Source organism: Anguilla anguilla, chromosome 2, assembly GCF_013347855.1.
Source record: "Anguilla anguilla isolate fAngAng1 chromosome 2, fAngAng1.pri, whole genome shotgun sequence".
In the NCBI taxonomy this organism is placed as follows: Eukaryota; Metazoa; Chordata; class Actinopteri; order Anguilliformes; family Anguillidae; genus Anguilla; species Anguilla anguilla.
In genome coordinates, this window is record NC_049202.1 from 40,160,360 (window position 1) to 40,188,161 (window position 27,802).

At 40.0% G+C, this 27,802-nt stretch overlaps 3 protein-coding genes across 7 annotated transcripts; 1 reads left to right on the forward strand and 2 right to left on the reverse strand.

Annotated features, from left to right (window-relative positions):
• Nucleotides 1-14,145, reverse strand: LOC118220240 (U5 small nuclear ribonucleoprotein 40 kDa protein-like). 2 transcript variants are annotated; one of them, XM_035404005.1, is made up of 11 exons: nucleotides 14,084-14,145; nucleotides 10,758-11,116; nucleotides 10,573-10,657; nucleotides 10,308-10,437; nucleotides 9,981-10,200; nucleotides 7,565-7,673; nucleotides 6,888-6,919; nucleotides 5,593-5,692; nucleotides 5,363-5,428; nucleotides 3,206-3,298; nucleotides 1-1,316 (listed from the first exon to the last, which is right to left on the reverse strand). In XM_035404005.1, the coding sequence occupies exons 1-11, from the start codon at nucleotides 14,087-14,089 to the stop codon at nucleotides 1,179-1,181; spliced, it is 1,338 nt and encodes a 445-aa protein (XP_035259896.1). In that variant the 5' UTR covers nucleotides 14,090-14,145; the 3' UTR covers nucleotides 1-1,178. The 2 variants fall into 2 exon arrangements, with proteins under 2 accessions (XP_035259896.1, XP_035259897.1); XM_035404006.1 differs by lacking the exon at nucleotides 14,084-14,145 and adding an exon at nucleotides 11,496-11,670 and having other exon boundaries at nucleotides 2-1,316.
• Nucleotides 13,322-20,542, forward strand: LOC118220225 (tectonic-3-like). 2 transcript variants are annotated; one of them, XM_035403979.1, is made up of 14 exons: nucleotides 13,322-14,074; nucleotides 14,250-14,364; nucleotides 15,038-15,138; nucleotides 15,322-15,443; nucleotides 15,547-15,655; nucleotides 15,891-16,003; nucleotides 16,182-16,220; nucleotides 16,339-16,413; nucleotides 16,728-16,835; nucleotides 18,139-18,234; nucleotides 19,100-19,203; nucleotides 19,319-19,466; nucleotides 19,612-19,746; nucleotides 19,885-20,542. In XM_035403979.1, exons 1-14 carry the CDS (start codon nucleotides 13,675-13,677, stop codon nucleotides 20,116-20,118), a joined length of 1,899 nt encoding a protein of 632 aa, XP_035259870.1. In that variant the 5' UTR covers nucleotides 13,322-13,674; the 3' UTR covers nucleotides 20,119-20,542. The 2 variants fall into 2 exon arrangements, with proteins under 2 accessions (XP_035259870.1, XP_035259869.1); XM_035403978.1 differs by having other exon boundaries at nucleotides 13,324-14,074; nucleotides 16,728-16,847.
• On the reverse strand, nucleotides 19,701-27,793 carry mto1 (mitochondrial tRNA translation optimization 1). 3 transcript variants are annotated; one of them, XM_035403975.1, is made up of 14 exons: nucleotides 27,578-27,793; nucleotides 26,990-27,066; nucleotides 26,573-26,774; nucleotides 25,881-26,080; nucleotides 24,929-25,046; nucleotides 23,591-23,889; nucleotides 23,090-23,202; nucleotides 22,758-22,948; nucleotides 22,299-22,429; nucleotides 21,542-21,746; nucleotides 21,258-21,429; nucleotides 20,921-21,030; nucleotides 20,656-20,813; nucleotides 19,701-20,504 (listed from the first exon to the last, which is right to left on the reverse strand). In XM_035403975.1, the coding sequence occupies exons 3-14, from the start codon at nucleotides 26,763-26,765 to the stop codon at nucleotides 20,358-20,360; spliced, it is 2,037 nt and encodes a 678-aa protein (XP_035259866.1). In that variant the 5' UTR covers nucleotides 26,766-26,774; nucleotides 26,990-27,066; nucleotides 27,578-27,793; the 3' UTR covers nucleotides 19,701-20,357. The 3 variants fall into 3 exon arrangements, with proteins under 3 accessions (XP_035259866.1, XP_035259867.1, XP_035259865.1); XM_035403976.1 differs by having other exon boundaries at nucleotides 26,573-26,783; XM_035403974.1 differs by lacking the exon at nucleotides 26,990-27,066.
• Between the last annotated feature and the right edge of the window lie 9 nt (nucleotides 27,794-27,802).

The following is a 27,802-nucleotide window of genomic DNA, read 5'->3' on the forward strand; positions in this document are numbered from 1 at the left end:
TACTGCATATTACACCTGAGAAACATGGGACTGAAAAATCTGAAAACAAAACAACATAAAACCACTTGTAAGAGTATGTTTACTCTAAAAATAAAGCGAATACACATATACTTAAAATTCAAAAACCTTCGTACCATCTACAATGGGCAAAAATATTTCCAATTAAAAATAAAAATAACTAATGACTTACCAAACAGATTCCCTGAATGTGTTTTACTTGAGAGCTAAGCTCCCTACAAACAATTTAACAAAATACCAACGTTTTGTAAATCTCACTGAACATCAGTTAATAAATGAACTGAAACTACTTTTGTAGCATATTCCAAGAGCCACATTTATAAATTGATTTCCTTATACAGAACTGATGCACAAAACAGAAAATCTAAAGTCTCCAAGTATTCTATTAAACAGAAAAATTGTACAAAATTGTATGTGGAGTACACACCTTGAGTGTACTCCACATACAGCATCAGAGTTATGACCTACCACTTTCACATGTGTAACTTAACTGCAAAATGAGATTTTGTTGGCTTTACATTTGTTACATGCTGTTTGTTTGCCTATATTTAATGTAGTTTCCCAACAAGCAAATGGTGAGCTTAGCTGAATTTCTACTGAGACAGCCAAATTGGAAAAATAGAGGAAGCAAACGAGTGGGTCAGTGCAATGCAGCTACTTACAAACTTATGCAACCATAAGGACATGGAAGTAGTGTATACAAAAGACCTTGTAGCATTAAAATCACTGTACATAGCATAAACAATTAAAATAAATGCAATATTACCAAATAATCATGGATTTGTGGCAGAAAATGTTGTTAACAGTAACAGATCCACATTGGTCCAATATGTCTATGCACATTGTTTTTTTCATTATTTGCGATGGATAGATATGTTTAACTCATTTGTAATTCAAAACCTTCTTGAAGAGTGTGGAGAACAGTACCTCCTGCTCACAATTTGATACAGAATTAATTATCATGTTGGGGGTTGTGATCACATTCTGGGCTCAAGCAGTTTGCCATTAAAATACAGATTTTACATGCAAAAGTATTTTTCTTCTGTGAAAACCAAAATATTAACATATCTGGCACAACATTCCACTTTTTTTCTTCAACTAATATTTTAACAACATCAATTCCACCAAGCACAAGTGTACTTTCTATGCTTCACTTTTCTTCACTTCTGGAGGCAGCCCCGTTTCAATAGGAAGATTCTTTTCCCTGAAGAGGCTGCAATTAATCCCATCCACCTTCCCCCAGGACAGATACAGGAACTGAATACTGCTGAGGGCAGACCAATCAGTCTAGCAACAGACTGAAGGAGAAAAGGGGAAACAGTTAGCATGTACTCAAAGCATGTACTCACTCATAAACTGAGCAGTAGCAGATGGTGAGTTGAACACAGGTGGGGCGGAAAAAAACAAAAACAAATACACGACTCTGTTAACTACTGCGTTACCTTCAGCACAACCTGCCATAAAGGCTAAAAAATCCTGCAATTCAAGATTGTTTAAATCTGTGGACTGCAGATCTTTGCCATGAATATTCTCTGAGCGTGAGTGCAGAGAACAAAGACTAAATTGAACAAAGTGTCCAGAATTTAAAGAAAGTTGATATGATACACAATTTTGCAATGCAAATAAAAATAATTTTATTACTCACCTAATTGAGGAGATCTGATGGCACTGAGTAATGGCATAATTTGTGAATTAATTGCTGTATTCTTAATCATGGAAAAGTTCAGAAAACAGGGCCCTGTTTCACATTTGTGGATAACTCAGTTAACCCAATTAGTCTGTTAACATTTTGGCATAAAACTCAGGATTTTTGGTTACACAAAGCGAGTTCTAAATTTGGGCAACAGAGTCTGCGAAACTACAGGTTTATGCTTAAATTAGCTGGATAACACATAATCTAAGCCTACTGTATAAGCCACATGGTGAAATCACCCATATACCAACAGCAGAAATGAACGCGAGGTTCTTGTCTACAAATAAGCCACCATTGTAAGAAGATCATTTAGAAGGGAATGTGTTTTTAAAGACAGACGCACTTGTACGGTTATCTATTGATTTAGTTAATCATGGTTATGTATTGATCTATTGAGTGCTATTGATTTAGTCACAAGGGAATTATTTACCTCCACCAATTAACAGTGCTGTACATTGCCAATTTGGAGCAAAGGCCACTGTATAGCCTACTGAGCAATAAGGATACCTTGGATCCTTGCATTCAAAGGGCATATCAGTGTATTCATTTGATATCCTGGCCATGCAACACTATTAAGGAAGGTTTCTATGCAGGTAACAGTATCATTTGCAATAGGGTCTCACAATGATAATGTTTACATAATCACTAATAAATAAATGTTTTCATAGCGTTTCCAGAAGTCCTGTGAGGTTAACCACTAAGTTGTACATTACCTAGTTTAAAATGTTGAATGGAAATAAAGAGGTTTACCATATATTTTTATATTCAACTTTGACCTGATGCCAGAGCTGCTTTCATTGCTGCTGTCACATGCGCTGACAAACAATGTAATTTAATGTCTCAGTGTGGAACCATCAGAAAGCAAGTGAATGAAAGTCTTCTTACGTATGCATAGACCTGTTTAGCAATTATCTGCAAGGCTTACTCTCTCATTCTGGCCCTGTGTGATTTGCTAGGTAGGATTGCTTTCTCTTGATAAGTTCTTGGGGTGAAAAAGGTGTGCCCTCTCTGGTGGCCATAATTTCGTTATCTACAACCCCAAAACAAAATAAAAAATCAACATATGTTACATTATGAGAGTTCCAAAAAATATTGCTTCGTCAATTTCAATGTGTTACGTGATCCCGCAAAGGGCAGCACCACCTCCCTTTGTGTCTATATAAGGAGTATGATCCTGTTTTTGGCGTGCAATTCATCTCCCCTTTATAGCAGAACAGTGTGCGCAGTTATGATGATTCAATCCAAGATTAACAAATAGAATCATAATTCACATTCACGAAACGGACTAAACCCAAATTTAATAATGAGATAATTCGATAAGATAGGCATCAAATTATCCTGGATTGTTTAAGCGACACGTGAAACAGGGTCCAGCTCGAGGCCCGTAATCATTACAAGAGGCCATTTTCCGCCGTGCCAATTTTCAGCTCAGCAGCCACCACTGAACATGAGTCACTGTAAAGAAAAATGTATCCATTCACTCCGTCTACTCACCAACAACGTTTGATGGTCAATGACTCTCAGCATGTTTGACTGGCTGCCACCTGCCAAAATGTGGTCCTGGTCCAGCCAGTGACAAGTGTATATCTGCGTAGATATATTATAGTTTAGACCTGGAGAAATTCTCAAGAAAATCTCAAGCATGCAACCTTCTGATCTAGGTGTCTGTAACTCCAGTCCAGGAGGGCAGCGGTCTCTGCAGGTTTTTATGATTTCCTTTCAATCTGCAGCCAATTTAGGCCTTGGAAACAAGGTGAGCACACTCTTTAGCCAAGTGCAATGGGAAAGAAAGCAGTGGGACACACTGATTTAATGGAGGAATTGGTCATGGTTGGCAATTCCAACAGTTAGTCAACTTAAGTATTATTTAAGCCAATTGATTCCACGGATTCAAACATCACATTTTTCAAATTTTGTTTACTTTGGACAATCAATCACAGGTGATTTCACAGTCATTCTTGCAAATATAGTGCACACACACACACACACACACACCATGCTCTACTCCACACACCATAGGGCACTGATTTTTGTCTTGGGTAATGTGAGCTACACAACCAACCTAAAACAGAGTTCCTCTGGGTTGAGTGTCAAAAAAGCAGAATTCAGGAAGCCACAATCAACTTGAGTAGCTGATGCCTGCACTAGTACCGCAAGTCTACAGCATAGACAGGATGATAAGCCATCAATATATTTGTTGTTATTGTTATTTCTATGTGAAGCACTTTGGGTTACTTTCCCTGTATGAAAATGACTTACACAAATACAGTTATTATTATTATTATTATTATTGACTCCTTTCCCTCCACTCCTTGGTGGTGAACTAAAATACATTTGCGAATCCAGAAGTAGTTGCAAACCTGTCACATACATTCAATATAGCTAATTGTAAAATTCTGTCAAATAAAGTGTAAAAAGATTTTCCACCTCATTACCTATGTACCAAGTTACCTGTAAATAACCAAATTTAACTAGGTCAACAGTAAATTAGCCAATTACCTGCCTAGCTAGTTACCAAGTATGATTCATGTTTTTGTCAAACAAATTAGCAAGCTAGGTAGCCATAAATAATTGCAGAATATGCATTCACTACTGCTACATAGGTAAGTAAAGCATATTCTTTTCATATTAGTTCATGAATTACTGTTTAACATTCAGGGTATATTTAATGGATAACTTAGAGCAGTGATGGAAACCACTTTTATGTAATAATATATAAGCTACAATGGGTTTGGTTCAGGTTTCACCAGCTGTTTTCTCCCAAGGCTTATGGGAAAAAAATCCCCTCCCCTTACTGCCAAAGACTGTACCTTTGGGTAAGATGCAGTTAAGGGAGCGACCAGCCAAATGCCAGGGGCCTGTGAGCTCCTGGGCAAATGGAGTTGGTAAACAAGGGCTTAAGGTTTAATAATATGCAGCAAAAGAAATTAAACCAACATTTTTACTCACTCACTCACTCACAATCTTTGAGAGGTTTTTACAAGAAAAACACAAGGGGAAACTGCTGTAGAGCAGCGTTTTTCAAAGTGGGCGCCGCAACACCCTGGGGTGCCTTGAAATCCCTCCAGGGGTGCCTCAAAATGTATGTTAAAACGCGTTCAACCTCTGTATGCGCAGACTCATTTTTAACTAATACTTAACTTCTAAAAAATATATAAAAATAACTAAGACTTATTTTCATTGAATAATTCTGCGATATTGCTCGTATTTGTGACTAGTGGTTTGATGCATTCTTGTATAAATTAAAAAGAAATAAGCAAAACAAAGTGTAAGAGCAGGGATCTGGCAAGGCTTGAACCCTGCCCTTTAGTAGAAGAGGCTGTCACACTAAACACGATATTAAATTAGTGGAGCGGTCAAGTGACTAGTTATTTCAGGTGATAGGCCCACTGGTCAGTGAGCATTACCTAAATATGTAATTTATAAAAATGTAATTTGTTGAATTAAACAGATTTAATATTAGAAATGTTCATCCATTTCTGTCTTTCATACATATTTACAAGATTTACAACAAATTCATAGTGTGAGCAGTTTTTTTTATCACTTATAAGTGTATAAGATGTTGTAAACTTCATGTCATTTTGGGGTGGAAATGGAAATTATTTACAGGGGCCTGAAAAGTTTGGGAACCACTACTGCAGAGAGACTCACTCTGCTCTGTCCATGGGGGTCATTAGGTCCCTCTGATATTTTCTGGCACGAATCATAATCAAAAATCTGAAAGAAAGCAGAGAATTCATAAAATACCCAGTAAACTGGTAATACACAGTACACAGTAAACTGCAATGCATTCACACAGTGGGGATGCCTAATGTGCTGACTGTATGGATTTAAACCATAGCACAGTGGAATTAAATTAGTCATTTAATTCCTACCATTACCTCTAATGCCTTATCTTTTCTCCAGGATCCAGACAGAATTTGATTGGTCACAGGATTAATCTGCAAAGAGTCCCCACATACATGAGGGCCCAACAACATCCTAAGAGGCAAAGAGACAGGAAGTACACAAGATATTAGGATGTGCCAACATGGTGTAATACAGTTTATGACTTGCCTGCCTTCCCTGTTCACCTCCGATTGATGGTAACAGTAACTCCATTATCCCTGTCCCCTCTGGGGGTCTTTAGACTACATACTACAGAGCTTCATACTACATAATGAGGAGGAGAAGAGTGAAGATATTGATAATGATGGCAACAGCTTCTGGACAGTTGCAGAAGATGAATTTTCAGAGGCATTTACACAAATTCAGGTGAGTGTTCCTGTGTTAGTAATCTATGGTTGGGCTAAAAGCTTCATATAACGGATTTAAAAATATAGCTAAAAAAGGTTGGTGCAATGTCCAATAAAACTACAGCTGCTTTCAAACACTGTCGTATTTACTTTTCAGCCAATTTAGTGGCTTCTTTATTTCACACAACCAAGGCCTATCCAGTATTCTTCTGGGTCAACACCATTCATACACGGTGGTGCCAGTAATTAGTTGTCTGGAAAAGTGGCTGTCAAAAACTCAAAAGAAAAAGCTATGGGAGTAGGTCAAAAGAATTGCCAAGACATATACTGTATGTACACTAGTCCTGGCGAGGTATGATTTTGGTATCTCTGGATACTAGCCAGAGGTGCAACTTTTCTTACTGATAACTGCTAACATCCTGCCATATTTTAATGTCCACATACAGCAACTTCAGAAACTTTTGTATGACTATATGAAATTACTGTTTTCCAGAGATAGTGTGTAATCCATTGCTAGTTAGTAAGGTTGGCAATTATTTAGGCAAATTTGGTGTCAGATAAATGCTCGTTCGCTTTCTTATTTTAGCAGTAGTAAAAAAACATGTTGAGATTTACATGCTGGATCTGGCATTGTTACGGCTTTGTTGACACTAACAACAAATTGTTACTAGCCAGAAGAACAACCTTTCCTGAATGGCAACTCACACAAAACCACCAAAGGTAGTTATGTAACAGTGCTAGGTAAGGCTATGTGCATGAAAAGAGCTAGCATTTTTGTGTACATCAGGTTTTTCCAATCCAAATATGATGACCCACTCCTACATGAGTGTACTCATGAAGTAGTACTGACATTATAAGACAATAAAACTAAATGGATTTCCTGGACAATGATGCACTTCTGAAAATGAGTAATAACGTAAAACAAAACCAGACAGACTTACCTGACAGAGTGCTGCTGTCTGGTATCCCAAAACTATTGTGACAGAAACAGAAGGCAGATATTAACTACTTTGAAATGATTTCACATGGAGTATATTCAGGATAATGGACTACCAGACAATGAAATGATAAAAAGACACACATATATAATAAATAGCTAGGCAATCTGCTAACAGAGGTCACCAAGCAAGATAAGTTTGCATTCTGTCATAATCATGTTAGATCTAGAGATCTCTTCAACGTTGAAAGAGATCCATGACCATGCTGGTTGACTGCATGCGCCTTGAGAACCAGCAATCAGTGGCTTTGATTTCACAATTCTTTACTTGTGTAAATGAAAAAAAAAGGTGTGGAGCGCTACTGTGCAGCAATATGAAGTTGTATCTGAATTATGTGCGTTTACTACATTACAAGAGATCAGAGGGTACATGAGCTTATGTTTCTAAGGAGTGCGAGTCTGTAGCCACTTTAGGTATTGCTGTGGGAAACCCTGAAAAGCATCAAATGTCTCAATGCTGTATAGATACTCAATTATAGTGTAGGCCATATGTGGCATTGAAAAACAACTCAATTATGCAAATAAACAAATGTACAGGTAATAATAGCTGTTTTTTAAAGGAAACTATTGCGAATTGTTTGTCCTATATTAATCCAGTACATATAACAACAGTGTATGTACCTGTATGCTGTTGTCCCAGCCCCCAGAAATGAACTCTCTCTCTCTCTCTGGGTGAAAATTCACAGCGAAAATGCGAAATCGATGTCCGTCCATAATTGATTTGTTTGCACTTTAAGAAGGTGCAAATGAGGAGATAATCAGACATAACACACAAACACAAAGGCATACATTAACAATGTTAATTATGGTCCCTATATTTTTCAGAGGTGGTCTATATATTAAGGAATTGTAGAAATCCTTTCCTTTTATCATTTCCAAACAGTTCATGGCTCAGACATGATTGATAACGTGAGTATTTGTAGCATAACACGGTAGAATTATTTACCCTCTACAGTAAGTCCTCAGAACAAGGTCAGGTTAGCTAAACAAGTCATGTATGCAGTGCTTCTGATGCAATCAAATGTGAGTCAAACAATCAACCCAAAAAATATATATAACTATATTGTTTGTGAACACCAGTACAAGGCTGTGTGCTGGAATTCATGAAAAATACAGTCTTCATAGATGGTCTTAATACACTACTTATATGTTCATTAAATTAATCAATCCTTAATACTTCTTTCTAATGCTCCTATAGATTAGGGGAATGTGTCAGCATAATTCTCTTAATTCATTTTAGGCTTACTAAAAAGGGTTGGGCAATTCTGGTCCTGGAGAGCCTATGTGTATGCAGGTTTTTGTTTCCACCAATTACCCTGGCTAAAAGAGCTAATAAACACTAACACAAGGTCACGCATCGATTTGATCACAATAAAATGTTTCGGAGGGGACACAACCCGTCTTTGGCTGTCATTCATACGCTTATCGAGAAAAGTAGTTCAAATGTCAGATGCTGTAAACGTTAGGGCTAATAAAGTAATTAAGGTCAGAAGCTGATGAAAACCATAAACAGATACTGCCCTCTGTCGGGTGGGCTTTGATCTGTCCAATGCGTTCACCTTGAGTACAACTGTAGGAGGTTTGCAATTTAGAATTTTTCAATGTCTTCTCACTTGCCATTTTTGCAAATCAGTCAACTGTAACATGATTCAACTATTCCAAATTGGTCAAGAACTCTATAATAGATCAGTGCATGCTTAACATATTTTTTATCAAACAGAGTATTTCCTAAAGGGGCAGTTCATCCAAAAAATGAAATTAAGGTATGTTTCCACTTACCCAGAGTAGTTTCTGTCCACCCAGATAGTTTCGCTGAAATATGATGAGTTGTCTACATATTCACTGTAGCTCAATCTGATTAAACCGACCTTGTGGGTTCACCTTTGTGTGGCCTCAAAACACAAAATATTTACATACAAAAAATTCCACAGCAACATTGCTTTACAAATATAATCCCGCAGTTACTTCGCAAATCTTAATTTGCGCACTGTTTCATCAAGAACTACTACTTCTACCAAAGTATGCAAACTGTGTGTATCCAAGCAAAGTCTTGTGCAGGCAGACTAGTATGAAGCTTCAATGGTGGTGACATAAAACTGGCGGAATACGACCATATATATGTTGTACTTTCAATATAGCAACTTCTTAGAAACTTACTCTATTAAAGCACATAATGTAAAACTCGCTTAGTCTTATGTTTAGTAGAGACCTTTTTCTGCATAAATAAAAAACCCTGTTGTAAAAAAGCATTGGAAATCTGTACAAGGAACCCAAAAATGCTAACACGACACTCTATGGTTGCTTTTTTAATGTTATTTTTTTGCACTTTGAGGCCACACGGAGGTGGACCTGTGAGGTTGGTTTTATGAAGGTGAGCTGCAGTGAATATCTAGAAAACTGGATGGACAGATACTACTCCAGGTAAGTGGACACATACCAATATTTCATTTTTGGGTGAACTGCCCCTTTAAATGTCGAACTGCTTCTACTACAAATCATGTCTGCATTTTTTTCAATACTGGCCATAATGCTTTACACAATGGCTTATTGGTAATATTATAACCACAAAAGAACATTATTACAAAGAAGAAAGCGATTTCTTCTCTGTAATAATGTGATTCCTGGCTGCAGTAGCTATCTAGCTAGTAAATATATCTATTTTATAGCTACATCACTAATTAGGTTCAGACAATATAAGAGGTTATATTACTATATATTATGCTATTTACAGAAGTAATAGTGGTTAACTGTCCAGCAGAAATTAAAGGCTGCACTTGATTTTTTCCTTTATTTAAACACAATTTTACTATCTATTAGTGCTACATTATGAAAGCACTTGGGTAGTTAGCTTCCTTGCTTGCTATGTAAACATCATTTTTTGTTTGTCCTTCAATAATATGTACTTACTACACTATATACTTATATACCCTTCCAGAACAACATAAATACAGAAAAGCATATTCAAATGAATGTTTCTCCTAAAATTCAGTTTCTTTTTTGATGGAGGGTTGATTCCCAGTAGATTTTTGGAACATACCTGGCACTGCAAGTGAGCACTCTCTGCTGAGTGTGGAGGTCGTAAAGATGTACTACAGAATCTGAGCCCCCAGTAGCTGCTATCTCACCCGAGGAAGAGATGGACATAGAGAGGGTCTGTCTCTGACCCTCTTCCCTTCCACTGCTCTCTCCCACCTCATTCAGGCTCCATATGCATTCTTGTCCCCACACATACCAGCACCTTACAACCCCACTGGCATCTGAGAACAGGGGGACAAGGGGAAAGCATACATATATATTTAGGGGTTAAAGAGAAAATGATGTAAGTCAGAATAAAAAGAGAGACATATAGGAATGCAATACTCACAAGTGGCCAGCAGGAGGCTGTGTGCTCGAATGCTGTGAAAGAATTGCAGGGCAGTGACAGGAATAGGGGAGAGAATGATCTCACTATCTTTCAGGGTCTTCACTAGACTGCCGTTATCTGTACTGTAAACCTAACACAGAAAGACAGAAAATAAAGTAATTAATGTGAATGGTCAGGACATTACATCCCAATGTAAACTTAGCTCTAGAATCAATAATAACAGTTGGGTAAAATAATAACTTAAGTCCAATGAGTGTAAATGTACTTTAATGGTTCCATCACAGAGTCCCACAGCCAGAATAGTCCCTTCATTGTTGAACTGGCAGACCATCACATCACAATTGCATTCCCTGAGAGAAAAAGAGAGGCCCTTTTACACCAACAACACCACACGTGGCACTAAAAGGATTACTTTTTATAAGATATTCCAAAAAAAAACAAAACACTCACAACACAGAGTGTATGACGAGGTCCCCTTCAGTTCTGGCCTGCGTGTCTGTGCTTTTGTCTGAATCTGTATATTTGTATGAGTCAGGATGTGAGGCTTCAGAGTAGCTGTCAGCTTCAGTCAGGCAAGGGAATGTAGTGCTGTCTGTGTGTTTTATTGCTTCTGAGTCACTCCCTGCTTCGGAATCTGTGTCTAACATACTGTCTGTTCCTGTACCCGTGTCCGTGTCACTGTCACTATCACTGTTGTGCATATCAGTCACGATATTTTCGGGTTCCGAGTTCTGATGCAGTTCGTCAATGGCCACAGTTGGTGGAGATGGCATCACGCTTTGCCTCGCGGCAGCTGGAAGATCTGACATCTGGGGCACGAACAAAGTATAGTTATTTACGTTGCAAGTCATGAAAACAAAACACCTATGCTAGTTAATGTAGTTAGCCAACTTAGTACAGCTCACTAGCCAAAGTTCTAACAAAAACACATTTGCAAAGTGAGTTTCGGGTTTGAATTGATATTTACATATGAAGTTAACATATTCGAGATAATTAGTCAGCTTAATGTAAATCGGTAACGTTAATCAGTTAATTATAAGCATTTGCTGTAACATTAACGTTGTTTACGTTCCTTCTCAAGATAGCTAGTCGGCCTAGCTAACGTTAGTCTAGCCGACTAGCGGTTGTCTCGCTGACTGGTTATAACAATTAACTATCTAAATAAGAATACGTTCTAGTTCGACCAACCTAAACAATATTATCTAAGCTATTCAGTAGTTTTAGCTTTCCAATAATATTGTTTATTTTATTCGTTTATTTTGTTTTGTTACAGATCTCCGTCTTGTCTCACATCTCCCAATCAGGATAAATTACTGTAGCTAACAAGGAAAATAATCCAACGCTGTCGTCTCTTAGCAACGGCAAGCACCGAAACACCGAAGCGTGGATTTGGACTGGTTGGCCGGTTTCAGGCACAGAGCTACTTAGTCTTAAGTTTTCAGTGTAGAAGACAAGATGTTCGCATATACAAAACGTACTCTTTATGCATCGATACACACATATTTGCTTAAAGTCTGTCGACATGATTAGTGAAATTAGAATGATGCCAAGTTGCAATTAAGTAGACCCATCATATGTTCCACAAAAACTAAACAAGCTTGCGTTCAAAAAGTGCATTCCAGCACTTTTTGGTAATTTGTATTTGTCCTAATATTGTAGCTTGTTCTTCTGCCTAGTTGGCTTGGCAGAGGTTAGGTCAGAATAGTGTCCACTGTGTGAACTAAACTGTATTATTGGCTAGAAATAGCTGTACGAAATAAGTATTGTATCTTACTGAACCTGTGTTTTGTAGTTGTCCATGACCATAAAATGCACTTTTGTACGTCGCTTTGGATAAAAGCCAAATAAATGTAATGCAATGTTTGAATGCTACCCAATGTTACCTACATTCGTTCATGCATTTTTGTTTCATCTTGCCACGTCAAGGAGGGGTGATCTTTGAAACATAAAAATTTGTCCAACGTGAAGGTCCGATTAAGGTCTGGCGGTAGGAATACTTTGAAGTTTCATAGCCTACTACTTTTTCTATAATTCTTAAGCGCAAATTTTCAACCTCCCAAAATATATTTAGGCTTCTGTGTATTTCTGTAGGCTCAGACATCAGTGCTATGGTTGTAATAATAATAATAATAATGATTATAATAATAATAATAACAATCATAATAACAATTATTATAATTTTTATTACTATAATTATTATTATTATTATTCGCATACTGTGGTGTACCACACATGCTACTATGACATCGCGTGCCCTAGCGGGGATGAGGCCTGAGCCCAAGAGGGCGCTGTGTCATCTCGATTGTTATCCAGCCCTGCAAAGTGGAGTGCTAAAGCTCTCCGACCCGCTGGCAGGATCAACATACTGGGTCATCATAAAAAGGGGATAATAATTGAATTGTTAAAGTAATGTGTTAAGATATACACTGTAGTTTGCTGAAATGTGTGGCATAATGTGGACTTTATACGTGGGAACCATGTAGAGAACCTTGTTTCTCTGTAATGTTGTCCGAATGTTTCATTAAAAACATGTACAGAGTCTGATCAAAAATATCACGATGAAAAGAAAACATTGTAAAGAAAATGCATTAATGAAAATAAGCTCGTTTTGCGTAAAATCATACCATGGGACACTACAGCAGGCTACATGTACTTCCTTGTACATAATTATAAAGTAGATTTTGTTTTTGTCTGGAAGGAATCTTGTCTGGCGAAATAATTTAATGAATGTGTTCACGCTGTCCCGTTTTTCATCACTACCTCCAGGTAACACCGGTTTCGAGATAGCTCTCATTTGTTTTACAAATGTTCGCCTGCTGCTTGAGTACTGCAATATAATATGCATGACCGTTCGGTCTCAGAGTCCTGTAAATTCTACAATCCACAGAACTGTATAGGAACAGTTCTGTGCTACAATTTAAAATTGACCGACGCCGTTCTCCATGGACTCTTATTATAATACGTGCATCTTGTTGTATCATCCACCATCTTTGAGTACCTTATGAAACGGATGCGAGAGCAGTCAACTTCCTTGACAACGCTCGTGTACTGTGTAGAGAGAATTAGCGTTGTGTGGTTGTATTTTGAGGAAATCAGGGCTGCTGGCTTTATAATATCTGCTGGTTTTAGAGTACCTAAATCGAGGAGATATGTTTTGATGATCCGTTTTGATTGATTATGTTTTTTCGTCATAAATATTTAGCCATGTAACATGCTTGCTAACAACGAATAACTAAATCGAATGAGAGCATGCAGCTTAATTCCCTCCACTTACGTAGCTGGTAAAATACTGTATTCTGTTTGTAACATTTCCTAATGTTATTCATTTCATGAAAGTTCGCAGCTCTATCCCATTTTCTGGTAAACAATGGCTGATTTGCCATTGTTTCATGCGGTACGTGTTGGGATCTTTATGTTCATACTTTCGAACCAAAGAGCTGTGGCACAGCCCACGGCATCCGAAACAACTTCAGCGAAGCCGCCAGAGCTTTGGGTAACCACAAATGGTTCGGAAGAATCTGTCACTTCTACTCCCATGGAAACGGATACGCGGGCAACGATCGAATTTGACACCTTGGTGCCCAGTTCCTTACCAGGTGTCACGCCCGAGGGTGCCTCCATACCCACCACAGATCCAGATATGACTACAGCTCAGACTACCAGAGACCCAGATACAATTCCAACTAATGATACAACAGACATATATTTAATTACGACGGAAGCTACTACAGAGACCAGTATAATGCGAAGTGATGCTAGCACCTCAGGTAACTTACACGCATGCACTTGTCCCAGATCACTCCACAATCTACGACTTCGTAAACTCGTCACTTTGGCTATGGCCTTCTGCTGTATGTATGTGTCGATTGTATTGTACTATATTAACAAACTCTCTCTCCCTCTCCCTCCCTCCCTCCCCCTCTCTCTCTTTCTCTCTCTCAGTGTGCACATGTGATGTGACCCCTGGCTTGTGCGACATTGGCTGCTGCTGTGATACCATTGACTGTGGAACTAATGACTTAGGTTCTGTCTTTGCTGGTTGTGAGGTTAAACAGAGGTGAGAGTGAGTAAAGCAGGCCATCATGAGGCAGAAAATATAAAAAATATATCGATTTTAGACATCCAAGACACTGGGTGTGTCACCAATGCATTCTTGCTTTTAATGTACCAAATACACATTGCTGAGCTCAGCTGTAGCAAATGACCTGGAAGCCCACAGAAGGCCACTATACAGTGAGGGACTATGTATAAAAAGTGCAGTAATTACTAAAGGGATCACCCGATAGATCACTGTTTGTATTATTCATTGTTTCATTTCAGTATACATACAGTACATATAGATGAAGTTTATTATAGTTCATGATCACGAGCATGTTTACACAGGGTTGATGTTAAAAAGTAAATATTGTGCCATTTGTAGAATTATGAGTGAAACATATGTCAATTATAATTTCAGTGGTAAATTATTGCCATGTAACTGATGTAATATGTTATGCTGTAATTGCATTGCGTGTTTTATGTTTTAATGTGTTATGCACTGGGTATTATACTAGATAGTTGTTTTTACTTTTGCCACAATTATTAAGGTGTTTGTTGCTCTGCCTAACTTCACAGTTGCATAATTTTTAAAAAATGGCAGAAAGCTTATTCAGGCTTATGTGTTAGCACCTTAAGCATATTTGCGGTGACATTGCAGGCTATTTGTTTTGTAACAAAATTTTGCATTCCAGTTCAGGTGTATGCATTGAGAATTGGCTGATGTTCAGAGGAAATGTAGATCCCACCCTCATCACTGTCAATGACACTTTCTTCTGTGTTAGAAATGGAGAAGGTAGGCCATCACACTGTTTGTCATTCACTGTCTCTCACACACAGAAACACATATAATCTATTGGAAGTAATACACCGCAACTCACACCCCATTACGTCTTTAATTCCAGTGTTTCTACAAATGGACTAAATGATGGTTTCCCACATTTTTTGACCCTGGTCTTCTCTATTGTTATCACTGTAGATCAGCTGAAAGACCTGCAGACCTTCCCAGATGTCTCTCCACTTCCCAGGACTCAGAACCCTTTCTCCTTCGCTCAACAAGATTCCACACGCCCCAGCACCACAAGCACAGCTTTCTATAGGGTGAGTGTATTTGCCTACTCTCAATATCAACATGAACACAGTGCACAGTTTGTCACTATTCTGTGTCAGTACATTCTTCATCTAATCAATCTGTCTGTTTTAGGTTGATGATTCCATCCTGACCAATTTGAAAAGCTCATCCCTGCTGAGCGTGCTGAGACAGCCTTCACCAGGGACAGCTAGCACGTCCTGTGTGGACCGGAACCCAGCCAGTTCGGTTTACTTTAATTTAGCATGCTATGGATCATCGAACACATGGAGAGATATTGATAGGTTTTTGTGTGAATGTTGATGCATACCATTATGGGAGGTCCATCAAAGTTCGAAAATGAAACAAGTTGTACCTTGGACCTGCACTGCCATGAATGGCCTCAACTCACTATTAACATGTTCTGTGTCTATTGAAATGCCTTTCCAATATATAATTTAACTCCAGCTTTCTCTCAGGGTTCCTGCACTCCGTCTCCCTCTCATGTTCTCGTTCAGTGACGGCCTTGTCCTGTCTGGAGGACCCCAGTGTAAATGCCCGCTCCTACGCTAATGGCATCAGCCTACTCAAGGTATGTATAAGTGTGTGGGGCATTCCAGGCTCATAAAAATACGATAAAGAGAGTGGCTCTGTACACTGGACACAGTAATTTACCTTGACATTATGGCAAATTATTATACAGGTATTTGTGCTTATACTAACAATATAAACCATAAATGTAATTGACATTTCATTTGTCTTGACTACAGGCTCCTGTGCCGCAGAATGTCTCTATCCCTAACTTTATGGTGAGAGGCTCCTCATATTACCGAATAGCAACACTCTATAGTACAATATTTATCAGTATTAAACTAATATACTCTTATTGATGCATAATGTGTTGACTCAGTCTTGTTTAATTTTTAGATCCCAGTACTTCCACTCTCAGAATGGCCAGAACCAATTTTACAAAATGATTCCTGTTTGAATGTGGTGTCAAAGGTAATTACTGAACAACAGGTATTGATTGAATGAAAGGAAAAATTTCAGCAGTGGCACCATTGAGGATGTTCATATCTCAGATGTCACACATGTATAATAAAGTACAGACAGTGCCCCTTTAGAGTACGCTCCTAGCAGTTTGCTGATTATGCTCCATCAAAACATTTATGCATGTGAATTTGGAGCACAGTTCTGAGCTCTGCCAAGAATTTAGCTTTCTAAAGGTATTGCCAGAGGCATGATTACAAACATGAATGTTTATATAACCTGTAAAGGTACACAGATGTCCTCACTGATAAGCCTTTGTCTTGAAGGTGGAGTTTACTGTTGGGTACACAAGTGGCGGGGAGCTTACCAAGGCAACAGTGAACGTGACCCTCGTGACCACCAGACTAAACACAGTGCTGTTGCAAGACCATGCTGTACGTTACCTGGTAGGTTTCATACTCATAATGTCAATGCACAGATCAAAAAATGGGACCACCAATGTAAAGGACATGATTCATTCAAATGCAATCTGTCTGTTTTTTGGCCTATGCAATTCATTCAAATCAAAAAAACCTTGGATGAATCCAGCTCCGTATCTTAATAAGGTCTGCTTTACATGCTGTACAATGGAAACGAGAGGGTCTATTTTGTTACTGACAGAACTGTACATGAACCCTGATTTGGAGATGCAAAATCTCATACAGCCATGAGCACCAAAACACTATTGATGATTTGTTGACATGCATTTTTCCTATTGCAGAGGCAGCCTTTTTAACCTTCTTAATACTTGTATTAGATGAATACAAACACTGAGGTTTCTGTTCTGCTCTTACAAGCCTAAAGGGGAAGTTTACCAAAAATGATACTATGTTCCCACTAGATAGTACCCAGAGTACTATCTATGAGATTTGATGAGTTTTTTAAATATCCGCTGCAGCTCATCCTAATATAACCTCAGCATACCCATATTTTTATAGCACAGTGCATCAAAATTTTGCATTCGAAAAACTCGACAGCAGTGTCTCTTTCCAAATGTAATACCACAGTTACTCACAAACATCCACAGAGCTTAATTTGTTCATGGATTTATCTAAAACTGCTACTTCTGTCAAAGTACGCCAACTGTGTATATCCAAGTAAAGTCTTGTGCTAACAGACTAGTGTGAAACTTGTCTCGATGTGACGTTGGTGGAATGCGACTGTTTGTTGTAGTATCAATATAGTAACTTGTTAGAAACTTACTTTATTAAAGCACATAACAGCTTTAAAATAATTTATGCTGTAGAGCAAACGTGAAACTCGCTTAGGCTTATGTTAACTACAGATCTCATTTTCTGCATAAATTCAACATAAATCGAAAACCCTGTGGGGAAAAAGCATTGAAAATCTGCAGAGGGAACCCATGACTCAAAAATGCTGACTTCCGTGTTTTAGGGATACAAAGTTGTGTTACAAAGGTGTGTTTGTTTATTAGCTCTCAGAGCACCAGAGCACATTCCGAGTGTCAGGCTCCTCAAACTACTGGGTGATGACTCATGCTCTTTGGATAGGGGGCTCTTTGGATCTTCAAAGACACCCCTCTCTGCAGGAAAGACATGTACAATCATTTGGTGCTATTAAGTAAACATTATCATTATCATACTTGCACTCTACTTAGCTTTGAAAGTTCACCATCCTGTCATTTAGTGACAGGTGTTTCTGATACATTTCCTTATGTCATTAATATTCCTCTTTTAGTTGGCCTCACCTTCACCCACCCCTGGACCCTCCCGTGCAATAGGATTACCCTCAGAAGCTCCAGTGATCGGTCGGTTTGGTGGTAACATCCTTCCTGTATCCTTCAGTTTGAAATGACCATTAAACATTATCATTCAGAACTATCAATAAGTACATGTTATAGGTAGGTCTATCTGTTTTTCTCTGCTTGTTTTCTCACGTTTACTTCAGTCCTTCGCTAACAAGAAGTCGATAGCTTTAACATTAATAACTTTAAATTTAACATTAAGTTTGGCTTGCAGCAGAGGTATAATAAAATGATAAGTGTTCATGTGTGCAGTTCAAATGAAAATTCTGGGCTGTAAACCCTGTGCATAAATCAGATCAGGATCAGTTATTTAACAGTATCTTCTGGGGGCTGCTGGGTGGCCCCACATACCGGCAACCGCCGCTGGTCCATTGGGTGTTAACAAGTCCACCTGTTAACACCATATCATATTCACTGTTTTTTTTTTCTTTTTCACAATTTCAGCTTCAATGTATGTTTTAGATTGGCCCAAATGTTTTTGTGTACGATGAAGGATATTTTCAGTGGTTTCTGACAACCAACCAGACTTTACAGTTGCTGATATAGGAGCATTTGGGGGTTTCCAGTCTAAAGCGAAAAAATATGATTCACGTAACCAAGGCAGCTTGTACAGTGGCATCCTAGGTACAAATAGGTTTCTTATCATCTTTGTGTGATTTATTGTTAACTTGCAAGTTATGCAGAATAAATTGGTCTTTTTGTAGTGTACAAGGCAGACGCCGTACACTTGTTCGCTGAAAGACATGCGCTTTGTAGTGTGGATTTGATGTTCCATCCATGTTCACGTCTTTTCACTCAATTCGTCAACCAATTGTTTTTATATATGTCATAATTTTCACATTGTGCATTTTGCAGTTCTTCAGTCCTTGCCTATGTTCCCTGACTGTGTGTCAGCTGACAGTACAGGGCCCGTCTCAGGGAGGACAGTGCTCTAGTCTGCCTGATGCCCGAAGACCAGTCCTTCTCACACACAACTATTTCACTGGTTGCTCCTTCAGGTGAGAGACTGTTCAAGCGTATCTTTCTTGGTGTGGGGTGCAGTGTATATGTACAGTATTGCTAGATGATGAGCATCAGTGTTGCCTCACAAACGTCCTCTTTATCTCCCTGTAGCTCTCTGTCAGACAACTGTTATGAGCTACAATCTCAACTCTTTGGCATCCTACAGGGGGCAGCAAGCCCTGAAGTAGTGGCCATGAACTCAGGCAGCCAGCCAAACTGGACAAGAGTCATTGTGCAAAACTGCTCTCGCACTCCATCGGTGATTGTCTTTGTCTATATGTATATACACACTGTAGCGCTCAGGGATGTTGTACTGTGTTAACCCTTTCCCCTTGGTCAATTTGTACGTAGTTCAGTGCCCAACCTATGAATTCTAAATACTGCATTAACCTCTTCTGTTTCAGGACTCCTGTGAGTCAGGCTGTCTTGTACCCCTCTCCCTCTCTGTCCAGCTGCTCTGGGCTCGGCAAGGACTCCTGTCTTTACCACAGAATCAAATATTAGGGGCAAAATTTATTTTCCGATGTCAGAACGTAAAGGTAAAACTTTTCCGTATCCCCTCAGCACAGTACGCACCATCACAGTTAGTTTTCCATATGGTCATACAGACACATGTTAATGCAGTACTGCTGCCATGAAAGTGCCTGCATATATGTGTGTTGGCTAATCTCTTTCAGTGCCCTCTGACCTCTCCACTGACGGTTACAACTGAGGTGACATTCTCTGACACCACCGGTTACCCAGAATCCCCCAGAGGCAAGCCAGAGCCACAGTGGAAATTCCCTTTTGGGTTTTTTTCCCGAGGAGCAGAGGAGCAGGACGCCGGACTTGTGACAAACCACTGTGAACATGAGGGGGCAGCATGGGGCATTCTCTGCTTTTTAACTTTTCTACTGTCAGTGATACTGTAGAATTTTGACCTCATACCAATCACTACAGTCATGATACTCCCACTGAGTACAGAGTGTATAGCTCTTAGTTTCCCCCATAGTACATGGTATGAAAAAACACGATACCATGCTGGTTATCATTGTTGAGATATTTAAAAACAAAAATCAAAGAAAATGTGAATATTTTTGTAAAAAGAAATGTTTGTCATCCATTTTGAAATAGAATTACTTTTTTTTACACAAATGTCTTTATGCAGTTTTTAAAGCCCTCCTTCCTTCTCAAAAGCTGTCATTTCTATACGTTGGCTTCTCTCTTCATGTCTCTCCTGCCCTGACTTGCGAACATAATTGAGGAGGTGAACAATGGCTGCGGGAGTCATTCCTGGTAAACGGGTGGCAGCTCCCAGCTGAAGGATATAGAAAAATAAAATGAGAATGCAAAGTTCTAAAATGGTCATCATCACTAAAGCTGTGCATATTAATACTATTGATGCTATTACTTGAGCCATAATCCATAAGTACATTATTTATAAACAAGGGGAGCCGGGCGTAACTTACAGTGTGTGGTCGAGCGTGGTCCAGCACTTCTCTGACCTCCTGGGAAAGAGAGATTGGAAGAGAAAAGTAGTCTACGTCCAGAGGCAGAGAGAGACTCTCTTCCTCCCTCATTCTCTCCATCTCCCGCTTCTGCCTCTCACAGTGGGGGAGGTATATAGCTGCAGCAGGGGAGAGAGAGAGACATTTAAGCCACACAAACGCAGAAACACTGACTCTGCATTGACACAGGGCAATCACAACAGCATCGCCTGACCATTGTCCTCACCTTCGATCTTTAATCTCTGCGAGAACTCCAGGTACATTGAAAGGCACTCTGGGAAAGCAGAGGCCAGCATCTCAAAGGTCACCCCATTGTACTGTAAGAGATCTAGAGCACTGACAGGGATGAGAAGCTGTATTATACATACTGCGAACAATAATTGGCACTATAAACGAAACTGACATTTTTTATTGAATTCCTGATGTCACCACCATTATACAAAACGCTTTTAGATTTACAAAGTGGTACTTTAATTTGAGAAAGTACAGTATACACACAGAATAACCAGAGACAATAGCGCTGCTCTGATGATAAATCTGAAACCTTTATCCCTGTCGCTCACCTCGGCATGGTGCTCCTGCTTTCGCTCACGTTCACGTCTCCCATTTTCTCCCTCCATCTGGTGGAGGACATGGAGATGGACCGCAAGGCGCTCAGCGCATCCCTCAGGCTGTCCCTCACTCTCACCGCTTCCTCGTAACGGTGCGCGGACACACAGCCGATTTCCTCAAACCCTAACCGTGAAACACAGGCAAGGCACTTCATCGGCAGTACATGCAGTTCAAAACTTGACAGGCATAAAGAAGGCGCGGGGGTGGCGCAGAGAAGTAACTGCAGCGACGGTACCTCTGGGAGAGAGCCGCAGGTCGGCATTGTCCGGCCTGAGGGCGGTTCTGAACTCGGCGCGGCTGGTGAACATGCGGTACGGTTCGGTCACCCCCCGGCATACCAGGTCGTCTATCAGAACTCCGATGTAGCTCTGCGTGCGGGAGAGGGAGAGGGCAGGCAAGGAGAGGGCAGTCCGACCCGCATTAACGCCCGCCCACAGGCCCTGTGAATGAGACAATTCATTTCATACAACTACAAAACACTTGTGAAAGGGATAGCTCACTTTCCAGGCTCAGCTGGCTCGTACAGTGCAATGAAAGATATGCAGAAGCCCCTGACAACCAGCTAGTTTACAATGGTTGATACTGGGATATTTGTGGGTTTTGGGTCAAAAACAAGAAAATATAGCAATTGTCCACAGTGGAGCTTTCCTCGTTAAGAAATGTTGGGGCTAAAACATTTTTTACTGTGTTTTTTGCCAGGTAATTTTAACAACAAAATAAAATTCAAAATCAGTCTGACCATAAAAAGTGCTATACTGTTTCTACACAGTAAAATGTCCAGTGTTAATTCAAATAATTGAACAAGTTGATTTAACACTGAACATTTTACTGTATACTGTATTTTTTAATATGATGGTGTAATAAGAAACAGCATCTTTTCTGTTGCCACACAATAAATTGTACATGCATTACCATGGTTTCCTCAGATCGATCATCCCTTCAGATAATGTGGAAAAAATGTCACTTTATCTGTGGCGATGCTCAAACTGTACCTGTGCGGCTGCCTCCTCGTACCCAGTGGTCCCATTAATCTGTCCAGCTAAGAACAATCCCTGAACTCTCTTCACCTGCAGAGAGGGAGACAGCTGGGTGGGGCACACAAAATCATACTGCACCCCATAACCTGGAAGAGAGGAGCAGGGATAATCAGAGCAAACTCCAACTCCATATTAATGCCCATGGTTTTGGAATGAGATGTTCAACTAGTCCATATGGGTGTGACATTCAGGTGTCCACATACTTTGGGAAATGTAAAGTATAATGGTAGTGTTAAAAAGTGGAACTTCCTAAAACTCCATTCTACTACTATATCCAACCGTTTCCTCTGGTTAGCAATGAGGCACTATCACAGAGAGTCACAGCTATTTTACATGTTACATGTACAGAAATGATGACAGCACATAACGGCCCCAGAGACTGCACTACTGATTGCGGAGAGGAGTCCTGTGTACCAGGCGTTTGTATCTCTGCCCTCTGCAGAGCTGGGATCTCTCTCAGGAGGCGGAGCTGTAGTTCAGGGGGCAGGGTCATGGAAAGGCCTTGTGGGTAGAGCAGGTCAGAGGTCAAGCCCTCGGGTTCTAGCCACACCTGGTGCGACCTCCCCGGAAACCGCAGCACCCGCGATTCGATGGAGGGACAGTACCTGAGACGGGATGACCAGAGAAAGAATGCCAGTGTGTTTCTCTGTGAACAAAGTCATTGTATTTACTCACCGCTGCAGGATGAGTGCAGACAGAAGAGTGATGTGACATTTCTCACAGCACATGTTTCCGCATGTTTGTACCTGGGACCCTTGGTATCCTGCTGTATATGAGAGTTGAGACGCAGACCCTCCATGACTACTCTCTCCACTCCAGGGGTGGTGTGGGTGAGATAACAGGGCAGCTGCTCCTCCGGCTGATGTGGAAATTACAGGAAAATTGTCAGCATCATCTGCATTGGAAATTATTTTTTCGGGTAAAAATACTTATTTAATTGTGGGGTTTATGAACTTTCAGTTCAAAGTTCAAATAAAAATTCTCATTATGTTTCCAAGATAGCATTTGATTTTGTACTGTTTTCACTAGTAATTCATTATTAATTAAAGACACAACAATCAACAAGCAATGATCATACCCTTACCTGACATGAGACAAAGAAAAAGCCTTATCCACGTACATAACATAAATAATATTTCCTGTAGTCAGATAATCAATTTGATATACTGAATTTTGGCTACACATAATCAGTAGGGCCTTTTTGACACTTTCCTGATCCTGGTCACTCACAAGACTTTTTTCCTAACCTTGCAATGTGTTTTTTTGTTGAGGTAGCTGAATGGAGTGGGCTGTTTGTCAGGTGGATGAATCTGTGCAAGAGAGAGCTCAACCGTCTTCTTAACAATGCGTGGCGGAGTTCCAGTTCTCAGCCGGCCAGTCCTCAAGCCCAATTTCTCCCTCAAGCTGTGGGAGAGCCCAGGACAGGACGGGGGGTCCCCAATTCTCCCCCCTGGAGAGGTGGTTTGACCCATGAAGAGGGAGCCAGAGAGGAAGGTGCCGGTGGTCAAAACTACAGAGTTGGAGGAGACGGGCTGGCCACCATCCACTGGGGGAGAAAGAGGAATTTACACAGCGCTCTTCTCACCTTACATTTACTAATGAGTATTTACTTTGGCACTGTACAATATGAGAAAGACATAAACCCATACAGTGCCATGCAGAAGTATCTGTACCCTCTGCACAGTTTTAATTATATCTTAGCTTGCAGTCAGGAACCTTTAATATAGAATATTTAGAATCAAATCTACACTAAATTAAAAACACTAACATATGCTAATATTAAAGTAATTAATTGACACTGAGACAATTATGAGACTCTCAACCTCCATTTTGACACCATTGCTGTGGCAACTCTTAACCTTTGAAGTCAGGGAAGAGATTTGATAATGAATAGCTGTATTTGTGTTCTATTTCCCTAAATCATACAGAAACTAGAAATACCGCCTCGGTTGTATGCCTCCGCCAACCAGTAGCCAGTTTGGATATAAAATGTCATCACTTCATCATTTTATCCTATTAGACATTGTTGTGAAACAAAGTGACCTTGACCTTTGACCACCAAAATCTAATCAGTTCATCCTTGAGTCCAAGTGGACGTTTTTACCAACTTTGAAGAAATTCCCTCAAGGCGTTCCTGAGATATTGCGTTCACGAGAAGGACGGACAGACAACCCGAAAACATAATGCCTCCGGCCACGGCTGTGCCATCGCGGAGGCATAATAAATGCAGTGTGGACATGAGGTATGTGTGCACAGTTGTCCTGGATTTATGAATTTTACATTGCAAAGGCACCATAAATATTGATATTGATTTATTTTATACCACTTCACATTTAAGTTTTGACTCCTTTAAATTTGTAACGTTCACTTGTATTTGCAATTGTTTGTTACCACAGTCAGCAGTGGTGCAGACAGGATTCAGTTCCACACCATGGCATGCATTGCTAGACCTACATGACACTAAGTATTTATCTGTGTCTGCCACGCAACAGGAATCATAATCATAACAAAAATAATGTAAAAAAAATGTTATGCTATTTGTAATGGCAGGGCTTAGATATGTGCAAGACATAACTGATACTTACCCAACCGAATTCCAGTGACTCTGTGTTGACCAGGCTGATCTGGGTTAGGGTCTGAAAGTAGCAGGTCCTCCACTGAGCCCTCCAGCACTGTCAGCCTGGGTGTGGCAAGTAGCTCTGTCTGGGGGGGGGGGGGGGCAGAGAAGGGGAAGAATATAAGTATATGGGAGCAGTGTGTGAGGATGGAGGCAAAAAACAGGCAAAATTGTTCATAACAGTTTCTTTACAAACTATGAAAACCACCTACTTGTACTCTTAGGTCTGTCCCAACCAGCTGCTACATGTAGAGTGCAGGTGCGCAATCAACACAAAAAATTCCCTCTCTAGGCCAATGAGATGTGGGGTATACTGCCAACTGAAATCCTCCCTGCATTCCATATGCTAGCGAGAAAATTTCTATCCCTTGTTCTGAAGTGTCCAGAGTGTATGAGACAGACTGGTATCCAGAAGCAATGCTCTTCCCCACCCTTTGTTTTCTTCTGTCCCACGTCTATCTCGTCAGATGTCTTCCTGTGATCTGTCTACTTTCTAAACCACTCTCTCCTTTGTTACTTTTCAGAACTGTGCAATTAACAATGCCTTTGTTTACTTGGCATATCCATAAGGCTTCTCATGGATATCTTAATCGATATGCTGATTGCATAAAGCCACTCTGAACTACACAGTACTGAATTTATTTTTATATCCCAAAAATATATTTTTGTACCATTTTATAGCCCAAAATATATGTACAGTATTTTTGTACCATTAAGATTGTAGGAAGTTGTCCAAAGAGCGCCTTCAAAACTTTTTACAGGTTTTTACGTGTAAAAACTAAAATAGCGCTACTGCCACAGCCATTCTCTGGTTTCTTTGTTGCTTTATCAGTATGGCCTTTTCAACACTCAAAATAACATCCCTGTTATACTTTTCTTTGGTTTAAACAATTCACAGGCATCACTGTGTCAAAGAGTACCTGGATGAATTGTCTGTATCGTTCTCGATCCAGCTGGGCCCGGGGGCCCCAGACAGCTGGACCTTTCCTGCGATTGAGAATGGAGAAGTGGACCCCAGCCCAGTCCCCTGCACGACCACAAAGCCCATCCAGGGAGTCCACCTCACGGACCAGCTGCCCTTTCCCCACTCCACCCAAGGAAGGGTTACAGGACAAAGTTCCTGAGGAGGAGAGTCCAGAAAAAGTTACATTGCATTACATTAATTTAGCAAATTCACTTATCCAGTGATCTACAATGTAGGAGAACATAAGTGTCTGATTTACATGAGTAGTGTCAGACCTGTCTAACGACATTTCTAGAGCAGTGAGATGTGACATCACTAAAGCACTATTGGTTATTAACTACGCTAAACAAGTAGGCTAGTACCAAGGTTTTAAACTTAATGTGAGTATGTGCATGCATAGGAAGACTGTAGATAAGTCACGTGGCTGCATTCTGTATTAGCTGCATTTGTTTAGTGGCACAGGCAGAGAGGCTGGCAGGAACCATTAACAGACTGGATATAACACTGCCCTATGACAACATTTTACAAAGCATGAAACAGCACAGGACCTATATGCAGCAACGGTATTAAATGGTAAGAGGAAGTTTTTCTCTCCATTCCACACATAAACGGATAAAAAGCAAAAGAGAAAGGGATCGGCACTCTCACCTATGGTTTGTATTTTCTGAGTAATGAGCAGAGTCTCTGCCCCTACCCGGGCTGCTGCAGCAGCCGCCTCTGTCCCAGCATGACCTCCTCCCACCACAATGACATCATACTTCTTAAGAGGGATATCACAGGCTGTCCTACAGATTGGGAATTGTGGGAGACTGGGCTTCAATAGGAGCTTCCGTAGCAACATGAGAGACAGCTGTCAATCCAACAGAAACAAAGTGAGATAACATTAGATTACATTAATTTAGCAGACGCTTTAACGTCTGCTAAATTAATGTGCAAAAGTGCATATCATGGTCATTGGAATAACAGATAAGTGGTCAGATGACAAGCAAGGAATGATACAGCAATTGTAAGGACGTTCTAGTTGCAGCATTTTACAGTACCAATGTCCACTTAAAAGAGCCTCACTTGTGTGCTTTTAGCTCATTCTGTGTCAACGAAGCCACGTGGATTTGACAGACTAAACGTCAGGCAGTTGTCTGACACTGGAAGGGGAACATTAAAATAAATTAATATGACAATAAACGGAAGTGTTTACGACTGGCTCCGATAAAATAAAAAGCACGAGACACATAGATGTTCAAATGACATTAGAATATTCTGAAGACTTAAAGTCTTAGTTAATGCTACAGGTCTAGTTAGACATTCCAAGAGCATTGCAGGGCGAATATGTGTGCGACCACAGATATACACTGACACGATTCCGCAAGGTTGTCCGTCTATTTGAAAAAATAGTTGATTTAGGCTACTTTGGCTAAAAGCGGTAGGCTATTTAAATTTGTCGCAAGTCAGCTAACTACACATCAGTGTAGCTCTCTATTTTACCGTATGTGTAAAAGTGTAGGGCTCCTTGCGATATATAACGTGTTAAATTGTTAACGAACAACAAATTAGTATGGAAACGACTAGATATTTTGCTAAAATTATTATAATTTACTGTGCTAAATGTAGCGCTAACTCTCATGTCACCACCAGCAGTTGTCGTGGATAGGCTACCTTGCAGTTGCCCCCTCTCCTTTAACGTTAAATTGTCCAGTTGCTGTTTCCTCTGTGCGTTCAGTAATGAAGAAGATGGCGTTTTGTCGTCTTCTCGACCTATGTAGTTGTGGATAAAGTTACAATATTGTGGTAATATCAGCTTTTTTGTCATGTGTACAGAGGGTACAAAATCGCACAGGGCGCCGCCATTACTGCAAGCGGTTGCATGCCGTAATCACTGAT

What these genes read in the sequence shown, in the direction of transcription:
- LOC118220225 (XM_035403978.1), top strand. Translation starts at nt 13,675, where the DNA reads ATGGCTGATTTGCCATTGTTTCATGCGGTACGTGTTGGGATCTTTATG. An exon ending in ATGGCATCAGCCTACTCAAG is followed by an intron (nt 16,004 to 16,181) that starts GTATGTATAAGT and finishes TCTTGACTACAG; the next exon opens with GCTCCTGTGCCGCAGAATGT. An exon ending in TCCGATGTCAGAACGTAAAG is followed by an intron (nt 19,747 to 19,884) that starts GTAAAACTTTTC and finishes AATCTCTTTCAG; the next exon opens with TGCCCTCTGACCTCTCCACT.
- LOC118220240 (XM_035404005.1), bottom strand. An exon ending in GTGCTCACTTGCAGTGCCAG is followed by an intron (nt 7,674 to 9,980) that starts GTATGTTCCAAA and finishes ACCTTCTTAAAG; the next exon opens with TGCAAACAAATCAATTATGG. An exon ending in GCTGGGACAACAGCATACAG is followed by an intron (nt 6,920 to 7,564) that starts GTACATACACTG and finishes CTGTCACAATAG; the next exon opens with TTTTGGGATACCAGACAGCA.
- mto1 (XM_035403974.1), bottom strand. Translation starts at nt 26,765, where the DNA reads ATGTTGCTACGGAAGCTCCTATTGAAGCCCAGTCTCCCACAATTCCCA. An exon ending in GGCAGAGATACAAACGCCTG is followed by an intron (nt 22,430 to 22,757) that starts GTACACAGGACT and finishes CCTCTCTTCCAG; the next exon opens with GTTATGGGGTGCAGTATGAT. An exon ending in ACCACGCTCGACCACACACT is followed by an intron (nt 20,505 to 20,655) that starts GTAAGTTACGCC and finishes TATATCCTTCAG; the next exon opens with CTGGGAGCTGCCACCCGTTT.